General features: G+C 47.2%; 3 protein-coding genes across 3 annotated transcripts; 1 reads left to right on the top strand and 2 right to left on the bottom strand.

The window, feature by feature from the left end:
* The first annotated feature begins 4,128 nt into the window (after positions 1-4,128).
* Positions 4,129-12,686, top strand: LOC129595779 (uncharacterized). Its single transcript, XM_055492888.1, has 3 exons — positions 4,129-5,094; positions 5,216-6,046; positions 12,304-12,686. The coding sequence occupies exons 1-3, from the start codon at positions 4,471-4,473 to the stop codon at positions 12,478-12,480; spliced, it is 1,632 nt and encodes a 543-aa protein (XP_055348863.1). The 5' UTR covers positions 4,129-4,470; the 3' UTR covers positions 12,481-12,686.
* A 3,679-nt stretch (positions 12,687-16,365) lies between these two features.
* On the bottom strand, positions 16,366-17,005 carry LOC129595805 (uncharacterized). The gene is made up of 2 exons (XM_055492914.1): positions 16,664-17,005; positions 16,366-16,607 (listed from the first exon to the last, which is right to left on the bottom strand). The coding sequence occupies exons 1-2, from the start codon at positions 16,994-16,996 to the stop codon at positions 16,443-16,445; spliced, it is 498 nt and encodes a 165-aa protein (XP_055348889.1). The 5' UTR covers positions 16,997-17,005; the 3' UTR covers positions 16,366-16,442.
* A 55-nt stretch (positions 17,006-17,060) lies between these two features.
* On the bottom strand, positions 17,061-18,185 carry LOC129595769 (uncharacterized). The gene is made up of 4 exons (XM_055492873.1): positions 18,086-18,185; positions 17,589-17,973; positions 17,153-17,524; positions 17,061-17,078 (listed from the first exon to the last, which is right to left on the bottom strand). Exons 2-4 carry the CDS (start codon positions 17,901-17,903, stop codon positions 17,061-17,063), a joined length of 705 nt encoding a protein of 234 aa, XP_055348848.1. The 5' UTR covers positions 17,904-17,973; positions 18,086-18,185.
* Between the last annotated feature and the right edge of the window lie 2,395 nt (positions 18,186-20,580).

The raw sequence follows: 20,580 nt of genomic DNA, 5'->3' as shown, positions 1-20,580 counted from the left end.
CTGATTCGTGGCCAGGGAGGTTGGCGACACCTGATACGTGGCCAGGTGACTCTCACCCAGGGCGTTGGGACCACCACCTGATTCGTGGCCAGGGGTTGAGACTGCCTTCCGGTGCGGTTCTGCGCGTACCATAGCGAAGAGAGCTGCGCGAGTGAAGTCAGACCTTTAATCAGAATTTTGTACAGCGCTGCGGAGAAAGTTTGCTACATAACGAAAATAAATCTTGGAAGACATCAGAAGCAAGCGTCAGGGTGAGATGGCGGGTAAACTGCAATAACACGGCAAAAAGCCCACCCAACAATCATTCCAGTCCGCGTGCAAAAACAAAATGCCAGACACAGATCGTGGCACACAACCAATAACCATCTTCTCGAATGCAGTCAACGTAACTAGGCCATCCTCCGCTGAGCGATAGAGAACAGGCAGGCAGCTTTCGAAGAATTGGCCAGGCTGGCTGACGCAGGTAAATGTAGCAGTTCGAACGCTGCAGACACGAATAAGGCAGGCGTTCCCCTTGCAACAGGTAATTAACTTCACATTCCAAGCCATCAACGGAAGACGATCGGTGATACGAACAAAGGATATTGTTCGTGAGCCGCAGAATGAGAGATCAGCCGTGCCGGCGTTTCTCTCACGTCGTTAAAACAAGTTAGCGACTAAACGCTAACTTCAATTACTGATCTGGGGATTTCGCAAAATTAACTAGCCGAATTTTTCTAGGGAAGTGTTTTCAAAGCGGTGGGCGGTTGATCCATCCGGAATGTCTTGCGGGCTAGGATACATTAATTCTGAGCTGCTGTTTTGCACTCGTACTTTATATACGATGCCGCTGGTCCACAGCGCATGAGACGTCAATAGACTCAATACGATAGGGCAGTATACGTAGAATTTATAGTCTATGCGTAGAAATGTTACATCACTATTACAGAGTGTACTTATACGGTTATACCGAATGCGGATACAGTGATTATCATTAAAGACTAAAGGTAACACTGAACCCAGAAAGTACAATATATTATAGAAATGGCTACAACTTATAAGCATTAAGGGTAACTGTGTAAGTATACAGCTGACCAATCTACGATTGATTTTGTTTACGAGACCGGCAATCAAGGTCTTAAGGCTGCTGTATTACTGAAAAAATATCCAAGGATTGCCTTTTATCAACTTGCCCGGAGCTGACGAACTGGGTGCTGGCATACTTCAACGATGTTTGGCAGAGTTTATAGGACAAATTCCGTGGAGGTGTTGGGCCCGGACGGTCTGTTCCGTGTCGGACGGGTGGTGGACGTGGCGGACACTGGTCTCATCATTGACTTTCTCTCTCCTGATCGACGCCGCGAATTCACCCCGTTCAATAAAATTTTCCGAAATGTCAAGTCAGTAAAGGAGGAAGACCTGACCCATGCCTACGCTTACGCCGAATCCAGCACACCGATTCCTGTAGACGCATTGAAGCGCGGATCGCCCTGTGGAACGTGGACGTGGTTTCCCGTGAAAATCGTGAACGTGACGCGCGGCATCCGCCACAGAACGTGCGGTGTGGTCGTTGTCCGCTCGCGGAGCGGATTGCAGTGTACGGATGTCGTCCCTGTCGAGCGGCTGCGCTGGAGAGTGGCGAGCGATTGGTGGAGATATATGGGCTTGCAACTCCCGGCTCAGTATTCCCTCTGGGATGTCTGGAATGACTTCTACTTAGAGATGACCGGGTTGGACGGATGGCCCGAGCCCATCGAACCAGGGACCTTTGAGAAGCTTAGTCTGCCGCTACCGAAGGACTGCCGCCATATGGATGTCGAGAAACTGCTCCAGCACTTGAATGACAACACGCCAGGATGTCCGGTGTCATTCGTCGAAGTTAATGACGGACGTGTATCGTACATTTGGCGGCATCTGTCTGATTATGAGCGCAAAGAGACTACGTCATTTTGTCAGGTACCGGTATAATGCTTTTTAATGCTGTCTTGTTTTGTTAGTTATTGTCCAGCGGAAAGCGGCTTTCATCAAAATTCTGTCGGGCTCTTCTTTAGAGACCCTACGCTAAATTAATTTTCCGTTCTGTTATTAACAATATTATCTTTGCTATTAGTAATAACTGTTGTGATTCGGGGACGTACGAGAAGCAAAAATGATTACCCTTTAGGCGTTTACCAGTACATAATAATATTGGTTAGTAGCAGTTGCCATTTAGGGGCTTACGTAGTTGGCAAAATGATTTTTTGCAGCAGGAGGTTGATCGATACCATGGCACACTAACCTCGCGTATACGACACATTAATCGGTTGCTGGTCGAAGAAAAACTATTTCTGCGAACCGCCAGGAGATTGATGATGTGCGTGTACTAAAGACATCCGAGTTGCGTGAAGTTTTCTCCCAATTGGATAACTGGACACAGACCGGATTGCGCAGAGTATGTAGCGCGTGGAATTGGATCTTACAAACATCTCCGCTGAAGACTTGTATCATCGTTGCGAGCCCTCACAAAGACTATCTAGCGAATCACAGCCGACTGCATTACTTTCTGACGGCACCCGTTTTCAAATGCATCTGCAAATCCACGCAGCACATCGTTGTCGATGACCGTAACCATTTGATGGATACGGGAGATTTTATAACACTGACTGATATGATACACTATGCCGTCCAGAATACCGGGATTCGATTGCGAGTGATCCATTTCATTGGGCTTCGCTTAAAAATCAGATGCTTTTCCCCGACCTATCGCCTCGTTAGTTTTATTACCGCTTGCTGCGATCTGCCGTGCGACGCCATGCATCTGGTAAACTGCACTATCGATTTGGATTATAATAAAACGAGCGACGGGCTGGAGATACAGCTGCAAGTCGACTTTTCAGCAGTTCGGTTGCCGATGAGCGCTGATATGGGCTGCACGGTGTGGAATGCTATTGAGAAATCCGTCCCGATACCCACGGAAGAGCAGCTCGACATGCTGTCGATTTGGTTGAAATGCGTCACCGCTGACGATACACACCGTTGGGAGAGGGTAGTAATCTGCTGGGTAAGTGGTGAGGCTGCTGACTGCTGGCTTGCTTGTAATAATAGACGAAACCTCAATGTAGTTTAAGTCCATACGGAATAGTTTATCGAAAGCTATTATACCTGTAGAGGAGGATTGTTAGTTGTAGAACTATTTAAGCAGAAGGATTAACTTGGCTGGAGCACGGTAAAAAGCATTCGGCATCCACATCCTTGGCAAAAAACAAACCGCCATAACCACATATGCAGCAGATCTAGACTCCCGAAATTAAAGCCTTCTCCTAATATACGACCTTGCTTTTGACGAACGGCAAGATGTTAATTAAAAATCGGTTGTACATTGTAGGCGTTGTGCGCGACGCAGTCAGCTGACCCGCGTCCGTCGTCGCATTACGGCGGCAAGGATTGGAGCGATGACGACTTGAAGCAACTGCAACTGGAGATACTGTCTCCGGTTTCGAGGCAGTTTCTGGTCGAATTGGCGGAATATTTTAATCAGCTGGGACGATGGAAGAAGACTGGGATGATGATTACTTTGGGGCGGATGTTCCGATGGATGGCGAGTTTGATGACCGTTCCTTTTCGGTGTCGAGAGCGTGTGTGAAATAAATTTTTACAAAAGGCCATCGCCATTTGTTTTTTAAAAGCACTAAATTCAATGTTATCGCCCATTTTGTTAAGTCGTCTAATCCCGATATGCTGCTGATCCTGTCGGCACAGTTAAGCGCCAGTATTTACGCTGCTGTATACACTTACTGAGTTACTTTAAATAAATGTTGTTTGTGTTTTTGTTTTGGGCTGTCTGATGATGTCGACTCAGATCTTGCCGTTACTGGAGCGAAAGCAGTGACAGTTCTGACTTCTGAACTTCCTAACTTCTGACAAAAGTCGACGTAGAGTCAAGGGTTTAGAATGAGTGGATTGCACTGCTGACACTGAACTACACCAGCGATAATACCTATTGCCGGTGTCTCGGTGACATAATCAGCTGGGCACCAAACCAGAGGACAATAGGACAGATCAGTTATCCACCATGTACACCTCCTAGCATTTAACAATAAAAATATTATAATTATGCGATCTGTGTGTTTTAAAGGTAAAAAGTGGAAGCCGAAAAGTAAATATTTCTCTATTGTAACGGTGGGCGGTGCACCCTGTAGCAGCGGTTACGTTAACTCCAATTTCTCACCACCTGTTGCCTGCAGCTTGACAGCACCACTGGCAATTATTTGGTATTTGCTTTACGGTCCTTTACCATTAATGGCTGTTTTTCGCAGGCATTTGTGATTTGAGTTTTGAACTGTGATCAACGAAGTACTAGTACTGTAAATTATCTGTAGCTTTTTACTGCCTCCGAATCCGTGCAGTTACCTGGCTGTTGTTCCCACTGGTTCAGTGTTTACCATCGCTGCGGAATTCATCCCCTCTTGCTCTTTGCTGCATCTCAGGGAAGACCAAGCCAGACAACTGAAAATGCATCTGTATGAGGACAATGAGCGATCTGTGTATGCGTGGAATGCTGTGGACGTGGAGATTGACGGGGTCCTTCAGCATGGCCATGTCATCGGTCTGGAAGAGAAGTCTGGGGACGATAGCTCTCCGTCGCGACTGATCGTTGATTTCGGAAGCCCGTTGCAGTGTTGCGTGGTGGGATACGGGAAGATCTGGGATAGCTCTATCGAGCGATTTGCTGACGCTGGCATGGGCACCGTTGTAGAAGTCCTGTTGCATGACGGCGGGGATGGCGTGTGGAAGTGGTATCCCGGGAAAATGCGGTGCAGATGGTTCAGAAACCTGCCTGATGTGTCGCTGGTGGAAGTTAAGATGGGCGGGGAGCATCGTCGTGAGCTGGTTCCCGACCGCCAGATTCGGAATTCGGCGGGAGACGGCGGCCAACCACAGCTCGTTGCTGCGGATCATTTCAGCATCCAGTCGTGTGGTGTGCCTGACGGTTACTGGGCTCTGCAGCCGTCTGCTGCGGCGCGGCTGTTGAAGCAAGTAGAGCGAGAATTCCACGTGCTGTTTACCAAGGTGCTCAGTCAGACGATGCTGGTTCTGCGACGACGCCAGGACCCGCCTCTGACGGCCGAAGACGTGGTATGTCATTGCTGTTGTTTCATAATGAAAGCTAAGTTCAGCGCTGTTGTTTGCACTGTAGAGTGCTACTATATACCTAATAATAGCAATAATAATAATAATTTTCTTGATCTTTCCCTAGGCGAGGGTGTTCGACAGAAAACGACAGCATCCGCTGTTTCACGGTCAGTTACTGGAGAAAATCGGAAAATCGGATTCTGGACGCAAGCGAAAAATACGGCGGGATGTCGGTAGAGACGGGTTGGCGTTGACATTGGACGTGCTGAAAGAAGTCTTCCTGTCACTGGACACCGTCGATCGTCAGCGCTGTCGTCGCATTTGTCAGCTGTGGGAAGCCATTCTCACGTCGGCGGAGCTGTCCCAGGAGGTGCGGGTCACAAAGCACCCGCTGGATCCTTTGTTGCCCGGACAGTGGGGTAATCATTACGTTAAGTACGCCTGCCTCTTCAAGTACATCACACCGAACACGCGCACCATCTGTATGCGTCTAACCGAAACGAGATACCTCCACCGATGGAACCTAAATGATGTCGATGAAACGCTGGAGGAGAGTAAGAAGCTCGTGGACGACGCCGGCATCCGTATCCAGCGTTTCATCATCTACCAGCGACTGATCAAGATCGAAGCAGCATTTTCGGGTTATGAATGGAGTTGGGGCCAGGTATCGGCCACGTTCGCCGCGCACCTGTCCCGGCTCGTGGCGTGCTGTGACCGGGTGATCTGGACGGATTATTTCTTGGCCCTGATGGACCGGGATCGGCAGCCCATGATGTTCGCCAAAATTCCACCGGCCGTCTTCACCCCGGGGCATGTCGATGAGGCGCGCATTGTGAACTTGTGGGAACAGCATCTGCGACGCTACCGCGTGCGGCCGCCGTCGAAGCTGTACTCCAACACGCAGCGCGTGGACGTCCGGATTGACAGTGCAGTGAAGGCCAGGAAATGGATTGAGGTACTGATTGATTGATTGATTGATTTCATTGAGTAGTCAAGCCGGGTATAATTCGGCACGTACTAGATAATCTTTTTTACGAAGAACAGTAACGACATTAAACGGATTCTCTTCGGCTGATGGTTTTATGCAGACAGTATCGAATAAACATAGCCAATAACCGTGCGCTAATAAACGATAAGCTGTTTGCACGCTGCAAAAACATGTTGGCTAGTTTTAGAAAAGAATATGGTATTGGTTGCCATAAACTCCTAATCAAATGTTTGAACGTAAACCGCTGTAATATAAATCCCTTGGTGCATTTTCGAACTTTTCTAATGTGAGATTATTTCGACGCCTCACTAGATTCCCACCCTTCCATGATACTGACATGCTATACGGCAGTCGCACCACGACTACCGTACTAGATGACCAACCACACACAGTCGGTAGAGTGGGACTCTCTTCTGAACGGTGATCTGCTCCTAGCTCACAACCAAATATCTGGATGATGTTGTCATCCAGATTCTTATGTGACTTCCTGCAGGTACACACTACACACTAATGCTTTCGCCACAAGAAGGTCACTCAGGATCTCATAACCTTTAATCATAATCTGAAGACTGCACACACTGCATACAGACTCTCCAGCCAACTCTATCAAATCTGCACACACTGCGCACAGACTCTGCCAAATCCAAGACTCAACTCACTCTCATCAAGACTCAGACTCATCAAGACAAGCAGAATCGCTGATAGAATTAGCGATCAAAAGCTTTAGATAAGCACAGGTAAACCGTACGTAACTACGACATACGTACAAAGTACAGGCATACTACGCATACCGCGTTACCCCCACTGCAAACCGTTCTAACGTCCGCGTAGAACCACAAGAAATCATTCATTAAGGTCCGCCAATTTACGAAGAACAAAACCAAAACAAACTCAAAATCCAGGAAAGTACCAACTTCCGGTGGATCGTTATCGTGGTCCGTGTGGAATCCGGAGGGTACGGGAGGTCCAAATGGTGGTCCAGCGCTGCTGAGTCCGTCCTCGTCCTCCGATGATCAACAATTCCACACGCATCTGTCCACGATCCATCAGTTATCCAGGTCCAAAATGTCCAAATCCTTCGTTTCATCCATCCTCTCCCTCACACCGAGCTCGAGGATCCATTATGCTCGACATCCAGCACAAGCCAAGGAAAAGTCCGATCAGTGGATAACATCAATCCACTGTACAATGAGGATCACCCCCACTGCAAACTTGCACACACGCGATGAACCACACTCTGCCAGGTTCCTTCATGGTCACACGGCAGCCATACACAGCCAGTTACTGATATCCTGAGTACTCGCTTTTCAGGATGGAACCACCAATTACACGCCTCAACCGAACCATCGCAAAACACTTACTGTTGCGATTCATGGCCAAAGTGAACAGATTACACCACTGCTCAGTTCCGAAAACTAATCTGCTGAAAAACTAAGTAATTCAGCAATTCAAAATTTCTGATGCTGCACTACAGCATTTCAAATACTGCTGTATACGTAACTGCCACCAACGCAGTAACGCATCAACACACAGTACTTACTTCCGGTTCATTTAACCTAATTGATTTAATCCGAAAATCAGCAAACCAATTAATGCTGATAGTTTTAAACCAAAAGTTTCAAAGCAAAAGCAAGTTAGATATTAACACTGCCAATATCTAAACTGCAAATTCAGTCAAGTATAACTGCACAAGCATCAAGTGCTTGCCCAACTAGCATTCATAATTCACCAGTAACTATGAATTATATTCAGCTCATAAATTAACGTTCGTTTAAATAGCCTAAAATCATGGATTCTTATTTTCATGATAATTTACGGCCAGAGGAAACTTTCCAGCTTTGGCACCCCCACTGCAAAATAGGTGCCACTCTGTGATGCACTGTGTCAAACTGCTGCTGACTGACACTGCCACTGATGCAAGCTTTCACATCCTTGGATGCATTACAGCTCCGCAAATACACTTCCGTTCGCTTCGGTAAATAAACCTTAGAAGTCGTTTGCTTATTTCCAGCAGATTTATCCCTTCCAGGCTTAAACTTCCGACCAACATGGGCTACCGCCATGCTGTTACATTCGGGGTTCACTCTCAACTTTAACATGTGCTGCTTCACTACCTCAGGCGGCGGTTCAGCCAACATAGGCTTACGCGGCCCTTTACTTGCGCATTCTACACTTTTGTGCAAACCATGGCACTTAAAACAAATCGGTTTTCCATTTGGAAGAAACCACTTGGAAAAATTAATCACAATTTTTCCATTATCCGAACTCGACTTATCCTCACTCACTGCTGAAGACTGGTCATCATCGTCACCAGTGCCTTCTCTACCGGACTCACCAGTATTATCGCTTGGCTGATCCAGATCTTCTACATCTGAATCTTCTTTCGCCAACCTGTACTGCAGTTTTAACCCATTCAGGAACTCTTCAGTATCCTGAATTTCATTCTCTTCCATGTACGTGTACCAGCCGTATCTGCACTTCTTCAGCCCTTGCTTCAGATAGTACACGCGCTCTGATTCGTCCAACTTTACTTTCTAAAGATAGTTGTAAACCAGTCTACGTATGTGTTCGGGGTATCCTTACTGGTAAACATCCTGTTACCAATTTTTTCCCTTAACGCCATCACATCTTTCTCATCTGAGAAATGTTTCTCCAACATTTCTTTCCAGTGGTTCCAAGTCTTATGCTTATTATCCTCGTACTTATCGCTGTACCAGCACAAAGCTGTACCTGTGAGACACCGTGATAGACACTTGTCGATCACATCTCTATCATACCATCCATTGTGCGTGATACAATTATCAACACTTTCGATAAAGTTCTCTACTGTCATCGAACCTTTCTTGCCATTAAACTTTTCAGGATACATTACGTCATCCCTGAATGCACCTTTCAAAACACGTGCCAGACTGTTCAAGCTGAGTGACTCATCAGCTTTCCTTTCAGCCGTCGCTTTTTCCTGCGCATCAATACGTTTTTCTAATGCAGCTAACTTCAACTGCATATTATAGAAATCGTTTGAACTAACATTCGAAATCGTAGGAGACAAACTACGATTCATTCCAAACCCTTCTTGAAGATTATGGTACCGAGTACGCAAATCCAAAAAGTCAATTACAGTCTGCCCATTCAATTTCTGTGCGGACAGAGTTCGAGGACGCACAGGCCTACCAGCACCTACTGTACCCTGTACATCTCGTTCATGTACAACCTCAATCACAGAACTCTTCTCTGACTGCGCTCTAATTCCTTTTTCTACATCTGGTCGCTTATGCAGATTTCTTTCTGCATTAAACTTTGCGAAGTTTTCGTCAAATAATTTCTTTTCCAAAAGAAAATTATTCACCTTTAGTTTCAGCAATGCAGAACATTCACTCAATCGCTTCTGCATTTCAGCTGTTTCTTTCTTCTGCCTGTTCCATTCATGCGCCAAATCAACTTTCTGGCGCATGATGTCATCACGTTCTGTTTCAAAACTCTCAATCTTTCGTGCTAACCTTTTAGCATGTTCCCTCTCTGAATGCAGATCCGCTTTCACAGTATTCAAATCTGACTGTGAAATCCTGTAATCAGCCTGTAACTTCTCATAATCAAGGACAAGCTGCTGATACACTTCCAGCAGTTCATTGCTCTCGCCATGCCCTTCACCACTTCTCTGCTGGCGAATATCTGGTAAATTCGAAAACAACTCATCTCCATGCTGCAAGTCTGTCACAGCATCGGCCATTTCACTGCCAATATTTACGAAATTATTACCAAATAATTCGATATCATCTTCAAAACCAATTTGATCAACTGGAACGGAAACAGGGTCAATCTCCATGATCCGTTTTTCCAGTTCCCGTAAACCAGTAAAATCAAAATTTTCCTTGATCATAGATGTTTCATCTACGACTTCTCTTCCGCCATTCACCGTACCACCAGGTACAGTGCCTTTAACCTGGCCAGGATCAGCACTACTGAACCCTAAACCAGTCCGTCTGCTGCATCCTGCAGCAGCCCGTGCAGATAAGCCATCCACAGCCAACTGCGATTCACCTGTCACTGACCGATCCATAGTCAGCGCCTGCGAAGTTAATGCCTGGACACACAGACAACAGATCAAGATGTCAAATCCAGATAACGCTGACACTGCCAGCGTCTACCCGGAAGTTAACTACAGACTATAACGGGGCTGATCACTACGACTCCCTGTACCGTCTATAATAACTAAACCCGCGAGTACAGATCACTACTGTACTGCGCCAAACCAAGCGTACCCACGCCAAACCAAACTCGGAGATCTACTTCCCGCAGACTCCCGGTACCTGGTTCTCACTTTGGGACCGTACCAGACACCTGGCTCTCACTTAGGAACCGTGTCCTCCAAGTTCCTTCTAAGGAGACTTGGGTCAACCAAGGCCGACTGTACAGTTCCACTTAGGAACCGTATCCTCACGGGACTCTCTGAGGATCCACGTGGTACTACCAACTCGGCCACCAAAACACCAACAATCCAAACAATCGAAAATCACTCACCGTCCAGAAATCCCAGGGGTTGGTAAAATCCGGAAGGCGCCATGACATGCTATACGGCAGTCGCACCACGACTACCGTACTAGATGACCAACCACACACAGTCGGTAGAGTGGGACTCTCTTCTGAACGGTGATCTGCTCCTAGCTCACAACCAAATATCTGGATGATGTTGTCATCCAGATTCTTATGTGACTTCCTGCAGGTACACACTTCACACTAATGCTTTCGCCACAAGAAGGTCACTCAGGATCTCATAACCTTTAATCATAATCTGAAGACTGCACACACTGCATACAGACTCTCCAGCCAACTCTATCAAATCTGCACACACTGCGCACAGACTCTGCCAAATCCAAGACTCAACTCACTCTCATCAAGACTCAGACTCATCAAGACAAGCAGAATCGCTGATAGAATTAGCGATCAAAAGCTTTAGATAAGCACAGGTAAACCGTACGTAACTACGACATACGTACAAAGTACAGGCATACTACGCATACCGCGTTAATACGGTGGTACCTAAAGGTTAAGTGCAGGATTTTAAGTTGGAAGCGAGGGATGGCTGAAAAGCTTTTCGTGAATTGTTGATAATTTTTGGTTAATACGAGTAGTTTTTACTGGTAGAGAGAGTTCTATCCTTTTCTCTAGTAAATACCGTGACATATACTGTATTAGTGTACTGCATTAGATTTTATTCAGGAAATATGTAATTACATATTCAGCAGATACGAGGTTACTCGGAAAGTAATGATAATTTGCGCAAAATTTTTTATTGCAGCAACGTTTTCCTTGTATTTTCTCAAAACAATGTCCCTCAATCTCTATACAACGCAAACAACTAAACAGCCACTCATCAAACGTTTTCGAAAAGAAATTAGGCGGTATCTTAGAGATCGGTGTACTGATATTTTCTTCCAGTTATTCATCATTTCAAACTTTTGCCACGCAACAATTTTTTCAAGCCAGGAAATATCTGGAACAGATAAAGGACTAAGGTAAACTAAGAAAAATAATGTGGAACGATACTTTTACTCCAGGCCGAGAAAAAAATTAAAGCAGGGACGGGGTGCTTATCTGTGGATTTTCGCGATATTGCACCACACGGATGATACCGTGTCAGAAACCATTTTCTTCTGCGTTATCAGTAAGAAGCTGCAGCACACCCTCGACACCTTTTCTTCCATAATGCTTAGACCCTCTGCTATTGCTTCGGGGTGGGAAAAGAATCCTTCTCGATCAGGGTTTTGACTATGATTACTTTTCGAAAGTGGAAACTCAAAAAAATATTCCAAAATTTGAGCACCGTTGTCAAAACGGAGTGCTCGGTGCGAGTTCGCTGGAACCAGCTGGCAACATCAGCAAAGAATGGTCCTTATTAAGGCAACAGAACAGGCAATGCAGTATGAAAAAATTCTACACTTCTCTCTGCAAATCAGTTTTTCAAAATAATATCATGAAAACTGGCCAGTAATTAAGGCAACGCTTTCAGTGATCAGTGAAAATCAGCGCTACCCAGCCATGTTCAGAGCCTTGCCAACCGCCAACCTTAGGCGGTATGGCCACGGCCATTGCCCTATGATCTAGTTATGAATGCTACAGTTTTTAAAAAATTAGTGCATAATTTCATGATTATTAACTGATACTGATTATCATTACTTTCCGAGTAACCCTCGTACGTCATAATAATCGGTTGAATAAATCTGCAGATTTTACGGGAGTACCAGTCGTGTGATCCGCGCCCCTCTTCTTCTTATCGGCGTCGCACATGGACCATGTCCGATCTGGCCGACCTGGAGCTGCGTGCGCTGAACAGATTCTGCTGGATTGCCTTATTGCACTACCTGCCGGATGGCAGATCGGTGGACATCGTCTGTCCGGAATGATGGCGCCCTCACCGAGTGAACCGCGGAGTCCTTCAGCGAATCCCTTCGGCGGTTCCAAGAATGTTGACGTATAACATTATGAATTTCTGCATTTTGATGACATGCTTATCCAATTCCGAATTGTGGCTTTTTCACCGATGTTCTGTTAGATCCCGTCAAGTATGACCAAATACGACCGGTGCAACTTTCCTATAGATGTTTTAACACTCCCATCTTCTGTTCCTAAAATGTACGTGCTGTAGGCGAATTTTTGAAGTTGAACCTTGAAACAAAATGCAAGTGCAACGATTCGCACGAGTTAGTAATAGTTTTCTATAGATATCTTTTGGTAAAACAACTGCAGCGTCACATTGATGGTAGACCAAGTGCCAGATTTCTAGCATGCAATAGAAAAAAATCATGACAACAATCAGTAATCGAGCTTAGGCTTCCACTTTCCAGTCTGACGCTACTTCAGCGGCGGCGCCTGAGGACTTCGAAATCGCGCCGTATACGAATCCGCCATCGGGTCTCCGCGTATCACATTCTCATCTTAAAGACTGTCCACAGTTACATGCCGGCTCTTTCCGTTCTTTCCCTTTCGGACACCCTCCATTCTCGACTTAGAATTGTTTGGTTAATCATGCTACTGGTAGGCTTGCTAGCAATCATCAAACCGTAACATATACCAGTATGTAATTAACCGGCGACGAATGTACGTATAATGCATAATAAATTATTATATGCTTGTCAGCAGGCGATAACAGCATGTGCAAACCGTTTCTTTGGATCGAGAAATGCGTGTCGATACCAAGTAAGAAGCAATTTAGAGTTCGTAAGTCGTCAAAATGACGAAGCGTGAAGATAATAAACGAAGCGGTTGGTCATGCTTTATAGCACAGATGCGCTTAACCACTGGTCAGTATTAATCAACTGAGGCACCACCATTTATCAACCACTGGTCAGTAAATATCTGTGGATATTTACGCAAATACCCGGTATCAACATAGCGTACGGCAGTACCCGTAACGATGTCTCTTCACTTCCGGAAGATTTTCTTAAGCAAAACTCTTAGAACCAGATCATGACTGGCAAAATGAAGCAAATTACTTACAATTAAGCGGATCTTGAATTCGGGAAGCCCACATGACAAGAGTCACAAGATACATAAACTCCGCTATAAAGAAATATGCTAACAACAAATTACAGCAAGATAACCTTCAGCGGAGAACCACCGAAGTTATCTTGAAAATACAAACGGAGAAACAACAACTTCGCATTTTACGTACTCCGTACGTTCCCAAAGGGAACGCTCAACCGGAACGGGAAAAACTAAACCGTCAGATGGCCGACCTTTCCCTCAATTCATTCGGAGTAGATCGGTAGTTGTACGCAGAAATTCCGGCAGGATGAGGAGAAAACGTAGGGCGGTACGGGACAGCCTGTCCAAGCGCAGCTCCTGCAGACCCTTCTCACACCATCGCTTCCCGCGGTAATGCACGGACGGACGCGGATCAAGGGACTGGGTAGCCCACAAAGCCTATGCAACGACAAAATCCAGTCTGATTGTTTAAGACTGACTGATCTCCGCATCACACCGTAAACGATTTCAAATCTAATTAATATAACCGGAATGTCCGGGCGTATAGTAACTTTTTATTACAAAAATATACAAGACTAAAAGTGAGCAATTCTGGCGTCCGGAGACCAATTAAAAAAACGTCTGGAAGTGACCAAAATTTTAGGAAATTCGATGAAGTAGTTACGTTTGGCGAAAACCCGTCTGAATTTTGAGACACAGCACTTTACTCGGCAGACAGCCCCGTGAAAAAACTTATTTATTTTCCTTTAGGATCCCCGCCAACCATTCGGCCAAGGTCCGCAACTCCTCCAAGCTGGGCGCCGGCAGCACTTCCTCCATGGCCTCCCACAGGGTGGACGTCCAGTCCCCGCCCATTACAAGCGCTTTATATGACGGTCAGATACGTTTTAGCGCCCTGTAAACTCAGTCCCGTCGAGTCCATCCTCACCACAACTACTGCGTTCTCCATTTTGTGCTCAACGTCGTCAACCTCACCAGAGGAATGCTGGCCGTGTGCATTGTGGGCAGCGATCAGCAGACGCGATTCGGGCGCGTCGTGGACGTGGCCAAAGGCGGTCTCTTCGTCTGTCGCTGTCCCTGTCTACGACGAGGACATGCGCCATTCGGCAGTGTCTTCTTCCACGTCTCATGCGCTTCGACGTCCTGATCAGATTCCCTGGCGAACAACTGACGAACCTTCCGGTTTCAGGTTCTGGTGCCGGAGACGCCTTCCGGTGCGTGGATTTGGGTCACATGTGAAATGAACTGCGTTAGGCGCGCAATGAAATGAACGCGTCCCCATGGAACGCGTTCGCCTGCTTCCCGATGTCAACAACCACGTTATCAAGCCTTCGCACCGCGACCGAATCGTTCAAGGCACCTTCGTCAAGCGCAGTGCGCAACTGGCCGAGGAATCCCGCTCGCTATCCACGGGAGCAGCCGAGGCACTTATTCAGCGATTAAATCGCCCCTTCTCCATATCAGCGGTCAGGTTTATTTGGTGGACACGGTAGCCAGCGAGTTGACGTACCATCAGACAAATGTTGAAGAAAAGCAGCGCTTCTCATAAGACGCTTTGACAATGCGAAGAATGCTACGCTGTTTAATAGTTGGACGGTTTTTGACAGTCCTCTAGCCGATTAAATACAGATTAGTACAGTTAATATGTTTTTCGTGGTTCTCAGGAAAGCATTATCCGTCTCCACGAGGAACTGCCGAGCCTGATCCTGAATCTTTCTGAGTCTGCCGAGGTATTCGATGACGAGATGGCGCAGTTACTGCTGCCGATGGAATTGTGGCAGGAGGTCGTTTCCCACTTGGACTTCGTAAATCAGACGAAGCTGCGTACCGAGTGCCCCACAAGGACTCTCATGGATGCGCCGGCGCTTCACTCCATTATCGTCATCCGCATGGAGGAGGAACAAGGATCGAAATGAGATTCTCTGCTTGGCGATGGTGTACAAATGCTTACGTCCGGACACGCAACGGGTTGTCATAACGCACCTGAAGGATGCCGGGTGAATCGGCTATGACTAAGCGTTGATAGCGTGCGGCATGGTACGCTACGCTGCTGCTCATCAAATCCGAATCAGCTTGCCAAGTATCCATCTACACCGTGTCCAATTTGACTTTTTGGTGCAGTGCGCTGTGAACAGCACGGAGTATCGCGAGTGCGGCCTGCACCAGTCACTGTCGAATGAGGACTACGATTATGTTTGGCTGAAGGATTTTGTGAAGCGATGCCGCTGCCTGCCAAGCGGTACCGTGCTTCGCATGACCAACTGCCGGGTTTCCCTAGTCTGCAGCTTTCCAATCATCGCGGAGCATCGGCGGCACACAAACATGGAGTTTATAACGGAGATGCAGATGAACATCGATACGGCGCGATTGCCGCTGGGCAGTGATTTTGGCTGCGCGTTATGGGATGCAGTACAGGCCGCGTTACCAGGGCTGAGTGAGCAGGTGCTGGACACGCAACACCAGCGCTTCAAAGTGGGCGGGGGTTTCCATAAAAACCGCAAAATGGAAAACGACGTTATGGAATCACATTCCACACATTTGTATTTCGGTCCGCGCTTCATCAAACTTACGTACCTAGTTTACAAGAAACACCCTTCCATAAGCATTGTAGTGTGTTGAACAGTGTTCTTCCATAACCAAATAAAAAGTCTAGTAACAGCGAAGCATTAGAGGCAAAAAATGAAGAGATGAAATGAATACGACATCATAATGCGACAGCTACGGATACAGCAGAGTGAGCCGACAAAATGAACAACCAGAAGCCTGCAATTTCTACAAGACGAATAAACGCAAGGTGCCGACCAGGTCTTCACGAACACACAGATTAGCGTCGAAATGGCAAATCATACACGGAACAGCACTGTGGAGACCCTTCCAAACGTCACCATTGCCGTTCCACCATCAGCTCTCGCAGTTCAATAAGCAGCTGACGACAAATGCGCGACAAGTTCTCCAACTGCACCTCTTCCAGTCCTTCCACACACCACTTCTTCCCGTGGTAGTGCGACGACGGACGCGGATCGGCCGACTGCAGCGCGCACAGTGCCTGCCAAACGAATTTTTACAGTCTCAGCAGAGCAAATGAGAAACTGTCAATAGTACCGTGCAGAGGAGTGCCTTCAGTTTGTTATTGTTACGCAGATCCCCGCCCACTCTGAAGCGCTGGAAGAGGTCGTGCACGTCCCCGTCGCTGGGTACCGGCAGCGCCGCCTCCATTGCTTCCCACAATGCACAGCCGAAACCACCATCCGGTTTCAGCCGCGTGGCGTGAATGTCGATTTCGACCTGAATGGTGAATTCCTCCGCTTTGCGTCGATAAATGCGCCGGTAGAACGGATCGGTGTGAAAGTCGCAGGCCATTAACGCCAGCGCGTTCGGTCCGATGTGGAGGGTATCGCACGGCAGACGACAGCACTTAAAGACGAAATCCTGCATCCAGTAGTATCCGCTTTCCGGATCCTCGTCCCCACGAGAGGACTTGTGTTGGACGCAAGCGCCATCACCCGTAACAGCGCGGCTGATGAGTAAATTCAGTCGGACGCGGTGCAGATGAATGGAACGCAGTCGGATGCCGGCGCGACTAGAAGCCACAAAAAAGACCTTGCCCAGGAACATCATCACGTAGTTGGTGCTGCATTGCCCGTGCTCGAAAGATGTCAGGATAAGGCGTTGTGTGGAGGGATGTAAGCAGCGAATTACCGTCATGAAGCCGAGGACCGATGTGGTCAGTCCGTTGCTTCGAATGACGATCGTACCACGCAGCGCTGGCGCAACCAGGATCCGGTTCCACAGGGCGCACACTCTTTGCAGCTGCTTCTGCTTTACAGTGTCCAGGTGGGAGAAGATCTCCTGCATCAACTCAACCGGCAGCCCCTTCACCGTGACGTCAACAGCTGCTGGAGCGTGGTCCAGCAAATACTTGATTCTGCGGAACACTTGAACACGGAGATAATCAGCAAAACCCTGCAGCAAAAGTATCCATAAAGAGCCGAACATTTGGCGGATACAGGATCGAGTTCACTCCTACCGGCAAATCATGCGCTTGTGTCACCATCTTACAACCGCCTTCTAACTTTGCGTCCACGAGACTGACCACGGAGAACTGCCCGCAGTAAGGATGCAGCAGGGAGCCGTTCAGCTGCTCGATGAGGGCCTTGGAGTCTTCAAGGGACATCGAGCAAAATCCTTGGCCAAGATCCACACTGAGCATAATGAAGGTCCCTGGGGCGACGGAATCGTGATAGGAGGCGTTTTGATGTGGATGCGCAACTAGACGAGTGCGGCGAGTGCGACGTGTGGGAACGATGGCCGTGCGAAGCGGGATTCCGTTGGCGCGGTCCATTTCCTTGCGTTTTGATACCTTTTGGTCACGCCAAAGTTACAGCAGAGTTCCGTCGGCAATCAAACGCGCACTGGAAAGTCACAACCTGTTAAGTGCACGCACGATAGAAGCACAATTAGTACGAGCTACAACAGATAAAAAGATAAAACTAATATACTAGACTATTGGTTTTCTGCACAAACTGTGTTTAGGTGAAGAAGATCTGGGAAATACATGTACCACCAGCTGCCCTCAGTGATCGTAATTCGTGGCTCTGCAGAAATGCGCTCAAAGATGTGCCTGTACAATTGCCTTTATAGAATAACATGATTTTCCTATGGTAGCGAAGCTGTTTGACGAGTGTTTGTATGGTCGCACCGGAGTCGGAGTTTTAGCGCATGCACTTCGTAGATGTGCGACTGACCAATCCGCGGAGTGTGGATAAACTGGCTCCGCCTCAGTCGGTTCGTCACGACATCTCCCCGACGTGCAGACGCTTACGACATACAGTTTAACGGGAAGTAGCTTCTGTCAGTGACATTTTCGCGCCTATTAATCCCGTGCTTCACAATTTTATTTTGGTTCTCTATTTTTTTTATCCGACTTTACTGGTCTTATTTGAGACACAACTCAGAACCCTTGTGAAACATTCCTACTAATAATAGTACAGCATACAGCATGGCTCGCGGAAAGCGAAGCAATAATGTACAGTAGGAACTTGCAATGCGTTTCGGAAGTAAAGTGCACGTACATGATGTACACTTCTACGAACTACGAAGTATTATTTCGCGCATGTACATTTACAATACACCGTTTCTGCAGTATTTAAGGATTTCACGACCGTAGCAAATCGCAGTTTGTCCGCTAATTTTCGTTATCCCCCAGGTAGCGATTCTCTCAGCTTCTGTGATAAACTGGTTTTTGTGCTGAAGCACTACCTTGTATGTGTCCTACTACCGTGTGTGGCTGCGCTGTTCAGGGTGGAGATGACCTCTGCCATGATCGTTTTATCCGTGCGGCCAAGAGGCTTCCTGACACGACTCCTACCATAGAACACGAGAGGGCGCGGCCGATGGAATTGTGGCAGGAAGTTTTTTCCCACTTTGACGCTGTGGACCGGGCGTAGCTGCGTGCGGTCTGCGCAACGTGGAACCGGATCATGGATGCGGCAGCGCTGCGCTCGACTATCGTCATCCGCACCGCCACACGCGGAACGGAAGCTTTCCTCGGCTGGGTGACTCTGTACCACTGCCTACGCCCGGGCACGCAGTGGATTGTCTTGCAGTGTGTCTGACAAGACGATGGGCACGGACTACGCGATGCTGGTGTGCGACATGATCCAGTACGTGGCGGACCAGCAGCCCGGCATCTGACTGCGTTCCCTCCATCTATATAACGTCTAATGTCGCTTGTTGGCACATGGTCCTGCGGCAACCACTCAGATCTTGGAACTTCTTCCCAAGCCGGAATTGCATTTTTATTGGCTGGGGGATTTGCTCGCCGTCAGCCGCATCTGCCATCCAGTTCCTGTTACTGCGAGCGTATTACTTATTACATTAGTACTGAATTTGTTCGCAATAAGCGAGCTTCGTTCGTAACGTTTGGTCAGTAAATATACCAACATATTCTCGATAAAGATGGACGGTTATGCCGGTTACAGATATAAATAATTTTAATTGGACTACTCATAGAAGTGCGTCTGGTCAACTCTTGTTGCTTTTGATGATGTGTATGATAAATGCAAATTGCATCGTAACGGGCTGACACATTCGATGGGTTTTTATCCAACAACAATCGCATGAACGATTTTAGTGCAGCCTGTAATGGTCTCCCATGCGATGCTATGCATCTGGTCAAATGTACTTTTGATTGGGATTTTTTTAAGGCAGGCCAGCCGATAACGATCCAACTGTCGGTTGAGCTGTCGGGGATTTGGCTGTCATTGACCGGGGATGTGGCCAGCGCGGTGTGGGACGCACTGGAGAATTGCGTGCCGAAGCCCAGTGCGCAAGTAATCGAAACCTTGTCAGCTTGGTTCGCGTTCATCACAACGAATAACAACGCTGATACTGAGAGTCATGATTTTGAGCATAAATGCAGCAAGGTGAGTGTAATCGCGTTTTCATACGTTATGCTTTTCAACTGAAAATTTTCCATTCAGATTTTGTCTTTTGCGGGAATTTTTTTGACGGCAACAATAATACCTAAAATTCCTCGTTTTTTTCCTGTCCCAAGTGTCAATGTACGTTTACTGAGATATGCGCAAGACATCGCGAACTTCCGTAGTTAAAAACCGAAGAATTCGATTGTGATGCGTGAAGTTCTTACAGGAATAATTTTCGATGGAAAATGTTCAAAGTTCAGCAGATTCTAGCCAAGCTCTTTTAATAAATGCCTTTGGCGAGTAGTACCAATGCAATAAAGAATGTTACGCAAAACGGTTTTGCATTGTAGGCGTTGTGCGCGACGCAGTCAACTGATCCGCGGCCGGCCTCGCATTACCGCGGCAAGAAGTGGTGCATTGACGGCTTGAAGGATCTGCAGCTGAAGAAGCTGTCTTCGATTGCGCTTGTACTTCCTGGTTGAGGTGTATAAACATTTTGACAACATGGCGAGGAACCGCGGTAACCTACTGTAATTCTCCTGGGCGTGTTACCGGGCGGATGATGAGTTCGAAGACGTTTGATGGCTGCTGATC

The sequence above is a fragment of the Paramacrobiotus metropolitanus genome, unplaced genomic scaffold (genome assembly GCF_019649055.1).
Source record: "Paramacrobiotus metropolitanus isolate TYO unplaced genomic scaffold, Prichtersi_v1.0 Parri_scaffold0000082, whole genome shotgun sequence".
In the NCBI taxonomy this organism is placed as follows: Eukaryota; Metazoa; Tardigrada; class Eutardigrada; order Parachela; family Macrobiotidae; genus Paramacrobiotus; species Paramacrobiotus metropolitanus.
Note: the sequence above shows the minus strand (reverse complement) of the source record. Positions and strands in the feature narration are given on the sequence as shown.

Bases quoted from the DNA above. Each gene is read 5' to 3' on its own strand.
- LOC129595769 (XM_055492873.1), bottom strand. From the start codon at position 17,903: ATGGACCGCGCCAACGGAATCCCGCTTCGCACGGCCATCGTTCCCACA. The intron at 17,525-17,588 runs GTAGGAGTGAAC...CTTTTGCTGCAG, and splicing joins CACAAGCGCATGATTTGCCG to GGTTTTGCTGATTATCTCCG.
- LOC129595805 (XM_055492914.1), bottom strand. From the start codon at position 16,996: ATGCAGGATTTCGTCTTTAAGTGCTGTCGTCTGCCGTGCGATACCCTC. The intron at 16,608-16,663 runs GTACTATTGACA...TTCGTTTGGCAG, and splicing joins TGAAGGCACTCCTCTGCACG to GCACTGTGCGCGCTGCAGTC.
- LOC129595779 (XM_055492888.1), top strand. From the start codon at position 4,471: ATGCATCTGTATGAGGACAATGAGCGATCTGTGTATGCGTGGAATGCT. The intron at 5,095-5,215 runs GTATGTCATTGC...ATCTTTCCCTAG, and splicing joins CTCTGACGGCCGAAGACGTG to GCGAGGGTGTTCGACAGAAA. The intron at 6,047-12,303 runs GTACTGATTGAT...ATAAATCTGCAG, and splicing joins AGGCCAGGAAATGGATTGAG to ATTTTACGGGAGTACCAGTC.